At 40.2% G+C, this 15,864-nt stretch overlaps 1 protein-coding gene across 1 annotated transcript in view; it reads right to left on the bottom strand.

Moving 5' to 3' along the window:
* TMEM47 (transmembrane protein 47) overlaps positions 1–7,351 on the bottom strand; it is a 170,664-nt gene extending 163,313 nt beyond the window's left edge. The window contains exon 1 of the mRNA XM_040424994.1: positions 6,810–7,351. Within this exon, the coding sequence (XP_040280928.1) occupies positions 6,810–7,029 (220 nt within the window). The 5' untranslated portion in view covers positions 7,030–7,351. The remainder of the gene's footprint in view (positions 1–6,809) is intronic.
* Between the last annotated feature and the right edge of the window lie 8,513 nt (positions 7,352–15,864).

The following is a 15,864-nucleotide window of genomic DNA, read 5'->3' as shown; positions in this document are numbered from 1 at the left end:
TTCGGATGAAACATTCAATGTCGATTCGCATAAAACTTTGTTCCAATACTGTACAGAGCAGGAGCCCCATATAGAATTAGAATTTATTGGTTGTGATGAGCCGAAGTTATTACTTCGCGAAGTCTTGTGAGACTTTGCATAATAACTTCAGAAATTGATTTAAACTGTGAAACACTATTTCCCGAACTCGAGTTCGGTTCCAAGTGGTACCTTGAAACCAAACCCGAGTTCTGGAAATGTTTTTTTACAATAAAAAATCAATTTCTGAAGTTGTTATGCAAAGTCTCGCGAGACTTCGCAAAGTAATAGCTTTGGCTCATCAGAGCCAATACATTCGAATACTTTACGGGGCGCTCGCTCAGTACAATATTGAAACTAAGTTTTATGCGAATCGACTTTGGATGTTTCCTCAGAAGTCAATTCGCACATCCCTAGGTCATTATATTACACACTGTTTCCCAGAATGCAGGTTGAAATCCCACAACATCAGCTTTGTGCAATGTGGTTGCCAGGATCTTAATAGAAAAAATGCATGCACAGCTAGTAATGTACTATGAATGTGAATATCCAGGAATTTTTTTAAAAAATTGCAAGGAACAGAAAAATTTATACAGTAAAAAAAAAAAAAAAGCTTTAGTCACCTGTTCCATTCCCCCACCACTCCAGTAGTCTTTATTTAGTCCCCTGTAGCAATGACATGTCAAACTTGACTACTGCAGACGGCTTTCTGTTTGATTTTACATTAGGTTTTATTTGCAAATATTCACAAGATAATAAATGTGATATAACTGCCACATCATGTTTAACAATTGCCAAGTTGGCTACTCCTTATCTTAAATAAGGAAGCATCTGTGCCTGAATATACTGTATATCTACAAATGTAGCATTTAGAAGTGTGCCATTGGCAAGTCCATATCCAGACAGGATTCAATGTATGATGTGACTCATGCCAGACGCAGTTCAGAACAGCTAGGCTCTGTCCTCCTGTGCTTGTTTTGCTAGAAATAGGCTATTTCACAGACCTGTCAGTGGAAAGTGCTACACACAGAACATACACTGGTGCTACAGGGTGCAAGGCTTGCTACTGCTCTGTAAGCACACATTGGAACTTGTCAGCATGTGACCAACATCAGCAGTTTCAGTAAAATGAAATGCAATTTACATAACAAAGACAGTCTAGAAAGTGAATGGGATTCTGCACAATTTTGAAAAAAGTAGGTATTATCAGAGGTAAATAATGACAGATAGATAGATAGATAGATAGATAGATAGATAGATATCAGATGAATAGTAAGAGAGATAGATAGATAGATAGATAGATAGATAGATAGATAGATAGATATCAGATGAATAGTAAGAGAGAGAGATAGATAGATAGATAGATAGATAGATAGATAGATAGATAGATAGATAGATAATAGATAGATATGAGATAGATGAAAGATAGATACAGTAGATAGATAATAGACAGATATGAGATAGATAAATAGACATATAGATAGATACAGTAGATAGATAGATAGATAGATAGATAGATAGATAGATAGATAGATAGATAGATAGATAGATAAAGAAGCACTTGGATAAGTTTGAAACAAGATGATTAATGCACACAATCCAAACCCTGATCACCGGTTACACCAAATACACCCAGACGGTCACAGCACTCTATTAGAGAAATACTTAGGAATTGCCGATTGAAAATATTGGTGACTATGGGGCACTTAGGATAGATATAGAGTATAGTAGAATAGTAAAACAAATTGGTCAAATGGGTGAAATGCTTAGAAGGCTGTTATGGATAAGTAGTCGCATCTTGCAATGGTAATCTTACACCCACTATACAGTACTTGGTCATCTTCTACCTTCCTTGTCTGGGAGGGGTTTTCCGAGATGTTTATACTGATGACCTGTACTGTGGATAGGTCATCAGTATCTGATTGTTCTTGTGAGCACCACGGCCTTCCCTAGGCCAGTGATGACACAGTAATTTGTCAAGTGGCTTTGGTGCAGCTCAGCACCATTCAGAGCGCGATACCAAGCACAGCCATTATACAATGTACGGCACCGTGCTTGGCGAGGACAGGGAAGGCAGCGCCATTCAAAGGAGCACCACTGCCATCCCAAAACAGTTGATCAGCGGGGGTCCTGGGTGTCAGACCCCCACCGATCAGATACTAATGACTTATCATGAGGATAGACGATAATATATGAAGACAGCACTAATGTCCCAGTTTTTAGTAAGATGCGCGGTCACCAGCGGTCAGTCTCCTCTCCGCTACAAACTGTAAAGAATCGTCACCAGCATCTTCTCTTTTCCACAAGTTTTATTCCAGTTCACATATAACATAAGGCAATGTTTTGGCACATTAGTTACCTGAATGATGGGCAATACGTCAATGTAAGAGTTTCAAAAGACTTAGGGAGGATTTATCGTCCCCACACGCCTGTTGTTTAGCATAAAAAAGTTTAGAAAAACCTGGTTTTGGGACTTTTTAAACTCCATTGCGATTAAATTTAGTCACAATTGACACTGCCCTCTCCTTTTTCCAATAACGGGGAAAACTGAGGGTGGAGCATGGGCAGGGCCATCTGGCCCAGCACATTTATCATCACATGGAGTAAATGACTGAAAACTACTCCAGCTACCAGCAGGCTTATATTTCAATGTGGAGGATACATTTAATTTATGACGAGGAATGTGCCTAAATTAAATTAATCCGGCAGGGATATCAAGATTGGCACCTATGATCTTCAAAAGCTGTGCAGAAGCAGTTCTTTTATCAGGCTCAGGATCTCAGCTAGATTTGACACCCTCCCTCACTTCCTCTCAGCCGTCTTCTGTGACACTGTTACTAGGGATATATCTTTCCTGACAACAGGCAGTGGGCTGAAAATTAGGTGGAAGTGAGACTTTTATTGGCCATGACTTTACAGCTCTTTTTCGGTGGATGCAGGCAGATTTTTTTTAAATGAAGTTATTTAGAAATTTGCTAGTCACACCATTCTCTATTAAATTAAATTAAGTGAAAGGACAGTGACACTTTAAGGTGGCTAAAGCAGCTTATTTAGCAATGAAATCTTGAAAAAATTAGATGACATCAAACCTGGCATGTTTTTGATATTTATAACCTCTCCTGACATGTCTGCTGCAGTATTTCCCATGCAAAACCAGTTCCAGAACATATTTTTGCATAGTATTACATGATATCATGTTTCACCACCATAGCCATTAGTTATGCTGTGCACATCACCACATTGGCACATCATAGCATTCCAAGACACCAAGTTCCCCACTGTGCTCTACAGAATTTAAGTATATTTAATACTGTATTTTTATCACTTTAAAGGGGTTGTGTCACTTTAGCAATCGGCATTTATTGTGTAGAGAAAGTTAATACAAGGGACTAATACTAATGTATTGTGATTGTCCATATTGCTTCCTTTGCTGGCTGGATTCAGTTTTCCATCACATTATACACTGCTCGTTTCCATGCTTGCACACTATAGGAAAAAGCGCCGGCCTCTCTGGTGTCCGGGACCATGGGAGCTCACATAGGCTGGTGTTTTTTTCTATAGTGTACAAGCACGACCACCGCTGCTGGATTGCAGGTTGGTCGTAACCATGGAAATGAGTATTGTATGATGTAATGGAAAAATGAATCTAACCAGCAAAGGAGGCAATATGGATAATAGCAATACATTAGTAAGTGCCTTCTATTAACTTTATCTAAATAATAAATGCTATATGCTGAAATGAGACAACCCCTTTAATACTTTAGGATTTTTCCATTGTAACAAGAATCACAAGGTTTTCTAAAATTCATAAAATTTCCATGAAGACAACTTCAGCAATCAGTTTTTATCACTGTAGCAAACTAGCTACACACATGACTTAAAATGAAAGGCTATCCAGGTTATGCACTGATGGCAAGAGAGCATATAGTATGTGGTCTTGACCATCCTGATTGGAGACATCTACCTGTCTGTATCTATCTATCTATCATGCAAACAATATTGCAGCATTTATCTTCTATCTATTATGTCTGTCTACCTATCTATCTGTCTCTCTTTCTTTCTACCTCATATCTATTATCTATCTATCTATTACTATTCATCTCATAGCTATCTATCTCATATCTATTATCTATCTATTGATTTATCTATCTCTTATCTATCTATTATCCATCTATCTTCCATCCTATCTCCTATGCCATTGAGCTCTTTATTTGTATTCCAGCTCTGTTTTTATATAACCTAAGCAAACAGAGTAGATTATATACAGTGTACATATGGTACATATTAATTTTGTGTTCGGAGACACATTTCTGTGATAAAATCGAACGTGGTCTGCACATACTAAATATCTAAAGTGCTTACTTGCAACCAGAATCACATGAGATGTGTTTACAGAGCAGCCACAGGAATCTGCTTTTGCATAGCTGGTTTAGGACATTATTCCACAGCAAACCAAATGGGAAAACAACTTGCACAAAACACTACTCAAAAGGCTTCAATTACTGTATGAGAACTTGAATGGCATCCAGCTAGCAAATATGTGAGCCTTCTCAATGCTACCACATGAGGAGCTTTGGTTAAGTAAGAAAGGAAATGCACTGTGGTAACCATAGTTAGGACAATGCTGGCTTTGGTATGTCTCCAGTTGTACAATTCCATTTCCATCTTCAGATTAACCATAATTATTCTTTCTCTGGAAACTTTACACTGAGGGCATTTTCTACACTGCTTCATTTTTCTCTCTCATATCATTAGGATACAAATGGAGCTTGGAGGGGGTAGGACAACCCCACAACTGCCCCCTTTATACACCCTGAGAAGGCTACAGATGTCAGACATAAAGGGTCTGTTCAGGCATAAGTATTCATTTACTTAAGAAATAGCCGGTGAAACCTGGGCTTGTCTAATGACCTTGAAATGTCCAATATTTTTCTTAGCCCAAAAGAAATGAAATGAAGCTCCTTGTGTAAACTTTCACAGAAGTGAACGACAAAGGGATAAGGACAAATATACAGGGGTGTGGATAAAAATCACATCTGTTTTTTATTTGAGACTTCAGTGTGCGAAAAAGAAGCACTTTTCATATTGTCTAGCAATTCCTTTGTTTGCCAGCACAAAAAGAAGACAGCTGACATGAATTGAGCCTTCAGAAATAGCGTGAGGCACCTTGTATTCTCCTCAACAAGCTTTGTCATGGCCTCTCAACTTATTCACATACAGTCTGAAGCACACAATTCCCCAAACATGGCAGCGAAGAAATGCAGCTGCTAACAAATGCAAATACTTCTTTTTTAAGCCCTTTCCCACCCAAAGTAGAAAGAAAATGTGTCTAGAGACCATGGATATTATAAAGGGCAAATCAATGAACTGGGACAATAGATGGCACTCGATAAGAAGACTTTCTATGATAGCTTTGTCTGTGGTAAGAATCCATATTAAAGAAATTGTTTTTGAGAAAAGATACAAATTGTATAGAGAGAAAAAAAAACTTAAAAACCTTACTTTACTCACAATAAGAAAAGCAGCAAATATGATTTTCAGAAGAAACAACTTGAAACACTTAAATATCACAAGAATTGGAAAGAAAATGTTGCAATGACTAATATGGCGATGGGTTTAGAAGACAGTTGGATAAGCTAAAATAATATACTTTAATTCCTGTGTTTTGCTGATATATAATATAACATAATGTATATTATGAGCCTTCTATAAAAGCTAATGATGCAGAAGCATATATAGAAGGAACCATTGCCAACTATAGAGATAACCCTTTCAGTGAATGTGCAGCTGACAGATGAATCCAGCTCTAATGGTTACCTCCAGGATTCAAATAGAGTGGATTTGCTTTAGAAATAACAAGCACTTCTGCTATTTTATTGTCATCATCATATTCTAAAAATGAATATTTGTATGTGATAGCATTCTAGCCATTCACTGCCAATGGCTCTGAATTCTCTCTGGGACCTGCTGCATCAGGCTGATGATTCATCTCATCTACATAAGAATTTAAGGATAAACCATGGAAATTATATAGTTAACCGGATTATATGGAACACATGGAATTCCCCGTGACAAACACATTCCTTATCATTACATTCGGGGAAACTGATATTCATCATTGTCAAGGGAAATAATCTATGGTGTGCTGCAAGATACAGAGAGAGGATTGCAAGCTAGCCAAATAGTTTCATACCAAACCATTTCCATCTAAAGGTGTTGTGTATCTGTGGGAATGATGGGGATTATAAATCGGCATGGGACATAGTGGTCCTACAACTCATGGACTCATGGAATGTGGTATGAGGTGGGTATAGGTCACTTTTCACCCTCAGAAAACTTATATTTACAAGGGTTAGGTCTTGAAGTCAAATGCTTAAGATCAATACAGATGTTGTGATAATACACACCCTGAGATTGATCTCAGCATCAAAGAGATAGAAAGCTATAGCAGATAAGTAAGTGTGCAAAGGAAAGTGGCACCACATGCAATATTATATATATATATATATATATATATATATATATATATATATATATATTGTCTATAGGAACCATCTATCTGGGGCTTTCTACATACAGTAGGACACTGGATCAGATTATGGTGCAGATAGCAGCCCACACAAAGATCCTAGAACATGGAGCAGCCGGAGGTCCTATCCTGATAACACCCATCCTGATGTGAATTGTCACATGCAGAAGAGTAAGATGAGACCTCAGAAGGGCAGGGTAAAGTATGACAAGTCTTGTGGACCTCAGATGGTTGTGTGTAGGTAGCTGGAGAAGTAGCTCACCGCTCTGCAGGGTTGTATCACACTTCCAGTCGTTGCCTAGTTTCTTACAAGACTCCCATAGGGACAGGTAGTACTGGTTGTCCGCCGTCACCCAGGCTGGGCTCAGAACGGCTCCGATGTCCAGACACAGGGCCAGGAATATGCACACAAGTCCCACCAGCTTGAGGGGGGTGAGGACCGAGGAGCGGACCTCCTCCATCCCGCTGGCAGATGAAGCCATGCTCCCCTCCCAGGATCAGCTCACAGGATATGAGAAGAGAGTAGGGAGAAGGTAGCACTGATGCCAAGAGACCTGGTAGGAAAGTGTGGGCAGGAAAGCAGGTGGAGCAGGCTTATTTGATGCCTTCACTAGGAGCTGGAGCTCTTCTCTGCCTCCTTCCCACTTGTTCCCCCTGATTCAGATGCTGCTGGCTGCTCCTTGCTCCAGGACAGAAGAGGACTGTTACCCAGTGACCTCCGTCTTTGCATAACTCCCTCCCTCCTTCCTCTTCTTTCTTTGCCTCTTTCTGCTCTGCTTTCTCCTTCTCCTCCTGCTGGCTGCAAAGAGGGCACCGGCCAAACTGCTGACGTCACTGGCTGCTCCAGAGGAGGGACAGGCAGGGCAGCATGGTGACAATGAGAGGCATGTATATGCTGGAGAGCAGGAGGCACAAAGGTCTATCTCTGCATCATCTCTGTGCACAGACTGCAGCTGCTATCTTCTATTATTCATGGCTTCCTCCAGTCTCCTCTGATAGGAGTAGGATTCAAAGTTTCAATCTGTAGCTTCATTCAAAAGTGGAAGCTATAGTCAATGAAAAACCAAAATCACAGTTATTATCACAGTCTGGATTAAAGTTGAAAATAGCGCAAGCACAATGTGACATGTTTATGGAAGCACCAGGCAGGGTTTTTTTTTTTTTGCACATTTTTTCATGTCTACTAGTTTTGCATTTAGAGGTGTCTTTGTGCGTGCAACATTTTCTATGCCAAAGTCAAATTGTTAGTGAGTGTGTACCAACATAAAGCCCTTGCATTCAATTTTCTTTGCCTAAACAATATGATTATTGTTATTATTATTAGTATATATAAAATTTATTACTTTCTATCAATATTATTAAATGATTATTCAATTAAAATAAATAATAAATGAACAAATAGTTTGCATCTTAAACGGGTTATCCACTTTGTGGGCCTTTCAGCCAGACCCCCCCCCCCCCCCCCCCCTCCCTTGTAGTCAGAGGTGGGTGGGGAGAAAGCATACTTATCTGCTCCCCACTGCCCGGTTGTGGCTTTTTTAGTCTCCCACTGCCACACTCTGGTCCCACTTCTCAACTTCTGGTTTGACTTGTCTCAAAGGTGCTGCAGCCAATGACTGGCCCCAGGAGTGACATGTCCCCATGCCTCATGTCAGTGGGTCACATGACACATGGAGGACACATCATCAGTGCAGCCAGTCACAGCATGCGGAATGAGCAGAGGTGTATATCTCAGCTTCAAGGCTTCACTGTGCATGTCTGGTTCATGACCACCATTTAAGTGCCTCTGTGTAAGATTTGGCAGGGCCAGGCGCTGAAGTGTAGGATAGAAGGGGAGGGCTCTATTTTCTGGCCGTCTTTCTGTTTTTAATGGACGTTTTGCATCCATTTTTCATTGCCATTAAAAGTTTCATTGGCTTTTTTTAAAATAAAATCCCAACCACTGCAGTATACATAATGACCCCCATAATGGCCCCCAGCAGTAATAATGTTCCCTATAGTGGCCCATAATGCCCACATAGTGGCCCCCACCAGTAATAATGCCCCTCATGGTGGGCCATAATGTCCTCCATAGTGGCCCCCAGCTGTAATAATGTCCCCCATAGTGGCCCCCACCAGTAATAATGCCCCTCATGGTGGCCCATAATGTCCTCCATAGTGGCCCACAGCAGTAATAATGTCCCCCATAGAGGCCCCAATGTCCCCCATAGTGGTTCACAGCTGTAATATTTTGTGGGTTTTTCTTAACAGAAAAAAAAAAAATCACTCACCTCATCCACTTGCACATGCAAAGGCAGTCATTCCTCTCATGATTGTGAAGGATCTGCTGAGGGACGTGCGCTAAGCGTGATGACATCAATGAGCGCTCCCAGCATGATCTCGTGTTGACTTCAGCACTCTGAGAGCAGGTCCTTCGGCAGGTCCTTCACAATCAAGAGAGGAGCGACTGCCTCTGCACGGGCAAGTGGATGAGGTGAGTGATTTATTTTTAACCCCTAAAGGGCCATATTGAACTAGCGTACCCATTTTTAACATCCTTTAGACGGGTCCTGGCTTAGCAGCCATTAAAAACAGTCCCATTGATTTCATTGGGTCCATCTGGCCGTGAAACGCGCTATTTTTTGACGGCCACTATTCATCGGCCATTAAAAAAACGGCAATGTGAACAGCCCCATTGACTTTAATTGGTGCCAAAAATGGCTGTGTGCATGTAGCCTTCTAATGTTCCCAGCGTGGGATATGTACATATATATGGTCACTTAGTATTCTTTCTACATTACTGCTTATGCTATGAGCTAACAAATTTTACTGGACAGCAGAAAACCCGACCAATTCCAAGGCAATGGAATAGAAGTGGCTCTTGGAACATGTTCACTCTCTGTTATAGTGTTTAGACTGAGCATATACATTTGTGTAGAGCCAGTGATAGCTCTGTTATGGAGCAGATGTGTTGGTATAAAAAGAAATGTAAGCTGGAGTAAGTACATGATAAAGTTCTGGATTTACTAACATATTACATTTCTTTTCCTTCAGATACTGACAGATCTGATAGTCTTGAAGGGATTTTCCAGTGCGGAAAAATTGTTGGCAATGGGCACAAAGTTGATAAAAAAAAATAAGAGAAGTGATACCCACTTCAACCATCCCTTGTCACTCCTGTGGCAACATTTACCTGGTCCCCATGGGTTTTTATTTCCTGGTCGCATCATAACCACTTCCCGACCGCCCATTGACTATAAACGTCCTGGGCGGTCGGGTTTATCTCTGAATGGACGTTCTGGAACTAATCGCTAATAGTGCAGCTGCTGAGCCGGGGGCCCGCTGTCAGTGACAGCAGGGCACCCCAGAGAGAAGGCAGGGACCTTTCTGGGTGTCCCTGCCTTCTAGATTGCTGTATACACAGCGCTCAATGAGCACTGTGTATACAGCTAGGGAAGCGATCTTCCGCTTCCTGTCCCGGCCCGGTGATCATGTGACCACCGGGGCCTGGGGAGTGCAGGAGCTGATGGGTCTTCCATAGACCTCGATCAGCCCTGCACTGAGGCAGTACAGCGCAGTATTTACAGAGGTGTATTTACCCTGTAACTGGGGCTAATAGGCCCATCTGATACCCTTGAGGTGTGGAAGACAGGCCCAAATAATTTTGTACAAAATATATTTGCCAAGAATGTCAAATTTACTTGATAAGCATTGCATTAGTATTAGAATACATTTTTGTACTTTATTTGGTTTGCAGAGAGCTGTTCCATTGTATTTTTTTCTTTGTGTTTTCAGCCCTAGCAACGTGCACCTGCGCTTTGGGATGTGCTGACTGACCCCCTTTTCTTTGCAGTTCGCACCAGAGCTGTGGCTGACTCTTCAGTCATGCACCCCTGACCAGCCTGTCTCCCCCATAGGCTGATTTTAATTAGTGTAAGTATAAAGCTTAGCCTGCTCTCCCTCACTCACTGGAAGCCTTTTGGCACCAGGACAGGTATGGGGTGAACTCTCATTGCATTCGTTGGGGCCATCTGGAACCAGGAGAGGTGTGAAGTGGGCTCGGCATGCATGTTGGAACCTGCATTCTCTGGATTTAATAGAGGCCATTTTAGCACCAAAAATGACTAAAATTAAGGTGGGCCCAGCATGCATGTAGAACCAACACTCCCTGAATTTTATGGTAGTCGTCATGGCACATAACAGGTAGAATTTAGTGTTAGGTTCCCGTCTTAAAGAGATCGCTTTGACGTGCGGCAGACAGGACCAAATAATTTTGTATAAAATGTATTTGCCAAGAATCTCAAATTTAGCATTAGCATTAGAATACTTTTTTGTACTTTATTTGGTTTGCAAAGTGCTGTTGCATTGTATTTTTTTTTTTTTTACTATGTCAGCCCCAGTTACAGGACAAATCAATAGTTAAAAAAAATAATAAATAAAGTTAAATGTCCCCCAGAGGTCTTGTATGACTTTATGGGGGACACAAAGGGTAAAATAAAAAAATATATAAAAAATAAGGTGTTTTGACAAAAAAATTTAAAAAAAAGTTTCACATAAAAAAAAAGAAAATTCCCCACAAATCCGTTATTTCAAAAAAGTTAAAAATAGAAAAAAAAATATATAAAAGAGACATATTTGGTATCACCAGAACCGCAATTACCGGCTCTAAAATAATATCATATGCTCTACCCCATCAGGTGAACGCTGTAAAAAATATAAATAAATAAACATTGCGCCAGAACAGATTTTTTTTGTGAGCTCACCTCCCAAAAAACATAATGTTAATCAATCATAAAGTCGTATGCACCCCAAAATGGTAGCAATAAAAATGTCACCTCATCCTGCAAAAAATAAGCCCCCACACAAGACCATAGCCAGAAAAAAATAAAATAAAAATATGGCTCTATGAAAATTGCAACACAAAAACGTGTAAAATGTAAAAAAATAGACATATTTGGTATCGTTGGATCTATAAAAATATCACATGATCTACCCCAAGTCAACAGTGTAAAAAAAAATTTGAAAAATTACACCAAACTGCTTTTTTTGTGACTTCACCTCCCAAAAATGAGATAAAGAGCAACCAGAAAGCCAAATGTACCGCAAAATGGTGCCAATAAAAACTACAGCTTGTCCCACACAAAATAAGCCCTCACACATCTCATTCAACAAACAATCCAAAAAGTTATCGCTCTTAAAAACCATGACAGAAAATTCCATGTTAGAAAATCCAGATGACGCTCCTTTCCTTCTAAGCCCTGGCGTATACCCAAATAACAGTTTACGGCCACAATTGGTGTCTGTATTCAGGAGAAAATGGGTAGCAAATTGTGGGTGGATAGGTGGATATTCTCCTGTTATCTTTTGTAAAAAAGAAAGTTTGGGCCTAAAGCACCATTTTCTTGTAAAAAAATAATAATAAAAATTTTTCATTTTCACACCCAAGTATTAAAATTTTTATGAAACTCCTGTTGAGTGAAGTGCTCGCTACACCCCTTAAAAATTCCTTTGGTGGTGTAGTTTACAAAATGTGGTCACTTTTTGGGAGTTTTCACTGTGGGGATACCTCAGGATCTCTTCAAATGCAAAATGGTGCCCAAAGACCATTCCAGCAAAATCTGCCCTCCAAAAACCATATGCGCTCTTTGCCTTATGTGCCCTGCCATGTACCCATACAGAGGTATACAACCACATATGGAGTGTTTCTATAAACTGCATAATCAAGGTAATAAATATTGAGGTTTGTTTTGTTGTCAACCCTTGATGTGTTCCAGGAAAAAAATTATTAAAATGGAAAATCTACAAAAAAATTTAAATTTAGAAATTTTACCTCTATTTTGCTTTAATTCCTTTGGAATACCTAAAGGGTTAACATCATTTCTAAAACCAGTTTTGAATAGCTTGATGGGTGTCATTTCTAAAATGGGGTCATTTATGGGTTGGTTCTATTATGTAAGCTCCACAAAGTGACTTCAGAACCGAACTGGTCCTTAAAAAAGCTCACTTTGGAAATTTCCTTAAAAATTTCTAAAATTGCTTCAAAAATTGTAAACCTTCTAACGTCCTGAAAAAATAAAATTACATTACCAAAATTATGCCAACATAAAGTAGACATATGGATAATGTTAATTAATTAATATTTTAAGAGGTATCACTATCTGTCTTAAAAGCAGAGAGATTCAAATTTAGAAAACAGTGATTTTAAAAAAAAAATTGATTTTTTTTATAAATAAAGTTAAAACATATTGACTCAAATTTACCATTAACATGAAGTACAATGTGTCATGAGAAAACAATCTCTGAATGGCTGGGATAACTAAAAATGTTTCAAAGTTATTACCATATAAATTGACACATTTTATTTTGATTTTCAAAATTAGGCCTGGTCAGGAAGGGGGTAAATGGCCCGGTCTGGAAGGGGTTAACAAACAGAAAATGCCTGCTCAGCCAGTCACTGAGGCTGAGGGGGTTCCTACTGCGAGTTGGCATTTCCTATGTCAGGAAGGGACCAGGATTTAAAGACTAGCTGAATCCCAGTATCGGAACAGAAATAGTGGGGGAGCATTGGGATAAATATTATTTAATTGTTTCATTAACCCATTCTGATCTGGCCGTCAGATATATGAAAAATGTGTTATGCATATGTGTAATTTTGCCGATTAAAATGTATTCACAAAGTCTTCAGACCCTTTCAATTTTTTTAAAATTTATGTTGTGACCTGGTGCTAAATTAAAAATAAAATAAGTTTTTTCCCCATCAATCTGCACTCAATACTCTACAGTGACACAGTGAAAACAGAATGTGCGGTAATTTATTGAAAAGGAAAAAGTAAAATCTTGCATTGACATAAGTAGTCATACCCTTTATTCAGCTCCTTTGGCAGTGATCGCAGCCTCCAGTTTTCTTAATGATGCCACAAGGTTTGCACACTTGGATTTGGCTCTGCCAGATTGGATGGGGACCATTGGACAGCTATTTTCTGGTCTCTCCAGAGATGTTCTATTGGGTTCGAGTCAGGGCTCTGGCTGGGCTACTCAAGGACATTCACAAGCCACTCCTGTCTTTTCTTGTTTTTAGAAAGTTGCAAGAAAAAAAGATCCAAAATCACTCCAGTAGTGTAAAAATGTTGAGTAGCATTTCTAAAGAAAAGTGTTTAAAGATGTGCCAAATGTATAAATGTGCACAGACTCAAGCAAATACTTACCCTTACTTACCCTCAAGACATATCCTCTTAGGTTTACAGTGTATAACTATTAGACAGTTTTTATAAATTTGGCCTATTGCCTTTAGTCATGCTTGAATCCAGGTCATAGTTAATCTCTACTTGTTTGTCTTATTATTGTTCTTTTGTGGAATTGTACAGCAACTGGCTTATGCAGTCAGTTTCTGTGACACACTTTTCTTGAATTCTGGTATAGTACTTTAATTTTCATGTTTAAAAACTTTTTTTCAATTTTGTGTTCTTAATTTTATTTTTTATTTGCATTGCATTTGTCCCAAAAAATGTACAGGATATAGATGGGATATAGATGGGTAAACAGATATACAGTAATAATCTGCCTTTATATCAGTAAATACAGGATGGCCTTTTTTCTGTTGTATAAACACAAACAGAGGACTTTATAAAACATATACTGTAGACTTCATTTCTAGCTAAGGCTTGACTGCAAGCAAAGAAGAAAACAATAAAGCACAGGGGAATTTGAAGTTGCAGTTATCTTATGCATATGACTAGAGTTGAGCGGACACCTGGATGTTCGGGTTCGACGAGTTCGGCCGAACTTAAAAAAAAAAAAGGTCGGGTTCGGGACCCGAACTTGACCCCGAACCACATTGAAGTCAACTTTTGGGCACTAAAATGGCTCTAAAATAGTCCTGGAAAGGGCTAGAGGGCTGCAAAAGGCATCAAAATGTGCTTAAGAGAATGGCAACTGTTCTGCAAACAAATGTGGATAGGGAAATGACTTAAAATACCATAAAATACAGAAAAATTAAAAATAACAATCTGGATCTAGAAGTAGGAGGTTGAGGAGGCGGTGGATGGGTGGATGTGGTGGTGTAGGTTGATATGGCGGTGTAGGTGGAAGCGGCGGTGAAGGAGGAATAGGTAGCCAACACTGATTTGTGTTATTTTTTATTTTTAAATTAGGGTATCCCCCAAAATATTGGGACATATAACAAAATAAAACAAAGAATAAGTGCACTTGAGTACAAGAATGGATAGTTGAGGCTGGTATAAATGTCTATTCTGCACAAAGTACGGACAAGTCCTGTGGGATCCATGCCTGGTTAATTTAATTAAACGTAAGCTTGTCCACATTGGCTGCGGCCTGTGATAATGCTCTCTGCCGTACTAAGCACACGTTCACACTATACACTGGCTGCAGGGCAGCTCCAAGGCTAACAAAGCTTTTCCACATTTTGGCCATGCTAACCCTGCCTTCTCAGGTGCTGGCGGTGCCCCAGCTGCATTGGCGACCTCCTCCTCTGCCTTTGCCTTGTGCTTCCACTGTGCCCCCGCTGTCAGGTGGGAATGCCATCATCAGCGTGCGCTTGTAGTCGCACATCTTTTTCACTAAATTTAGTTCCCTGTCAGCAATGCAGAGCAGTGGTTCATTCACGGCAAAAGGGGGTTCATGTCACCCAGCAATAGAACAGAGGATTTTGAGAAAACGAGGCTCATGTCACCCAGGCACAGCAGGGGTTCATTCCCGGCAAAAGGGGGATCTTGTCACCCAGCAATAGAACTGAGGATTTTGAGAGATTTAGGCCCCTGTCACCCAGGCACAGTAGGGGTTCATTCACGGCAAAAGAGGGTTCTTGTCACCCAGCAATACAACAGAGGATTTTGAGAGATTTAGGCCCCTGTCACCCAAGCACAGCAGGGGTTCATTCACGGCAAAAGGGGGTTCATGTCACCCAGCAATAGAACAGAGGAATTTGAGAGATTTAGGCCCCTGTCACCCAGGCACAGCAGGGGTTCATTCACGGCAAAAGGGGGTTCTTGTCACACAGCAATAGAACAGAGGAATTTGAGATATTTAGGCCCCTGTCACCCAGGCACAGTAGGGGTTCATTCACGGCAAAAGAGGGTTCATGTCACCCAGCAATAGAACAGAGGATTTTGAGAGATTTAGGCCCCTGTCACCCAGGCACAGCAGGGATACATTCACGGCAAAAGGGGGTTCTTGTCACCCAACAATAGAACAGAGGATTTTGAGAGATTTAGGCCCATGTCACCCAGGCACAGCAGGGGTTCATTCACGGCAAAAGGGGGTTCTTGTCACCCAGCAATAGAACAGAGGATTTTGAGAGATTTAGGCCCCTGTCACCCAGG

The sequence above is a fragment of the Bufo bufo genome, chromosome 3 (assembly GCF_905171765.1).
Source record: "Bufo bufo chromosome 3, aBufBuf1.1, whole genome shotgun sequence".
Taxonomy (NCBI): Eukaryota; Metazoa; Chordata; class Amphibia; order Anura; family Bufonidae; genus Bufo; species Bufo bufo.
This window is presented reverse-complemented; position numbering and strand designations above follow the sequence as displayed.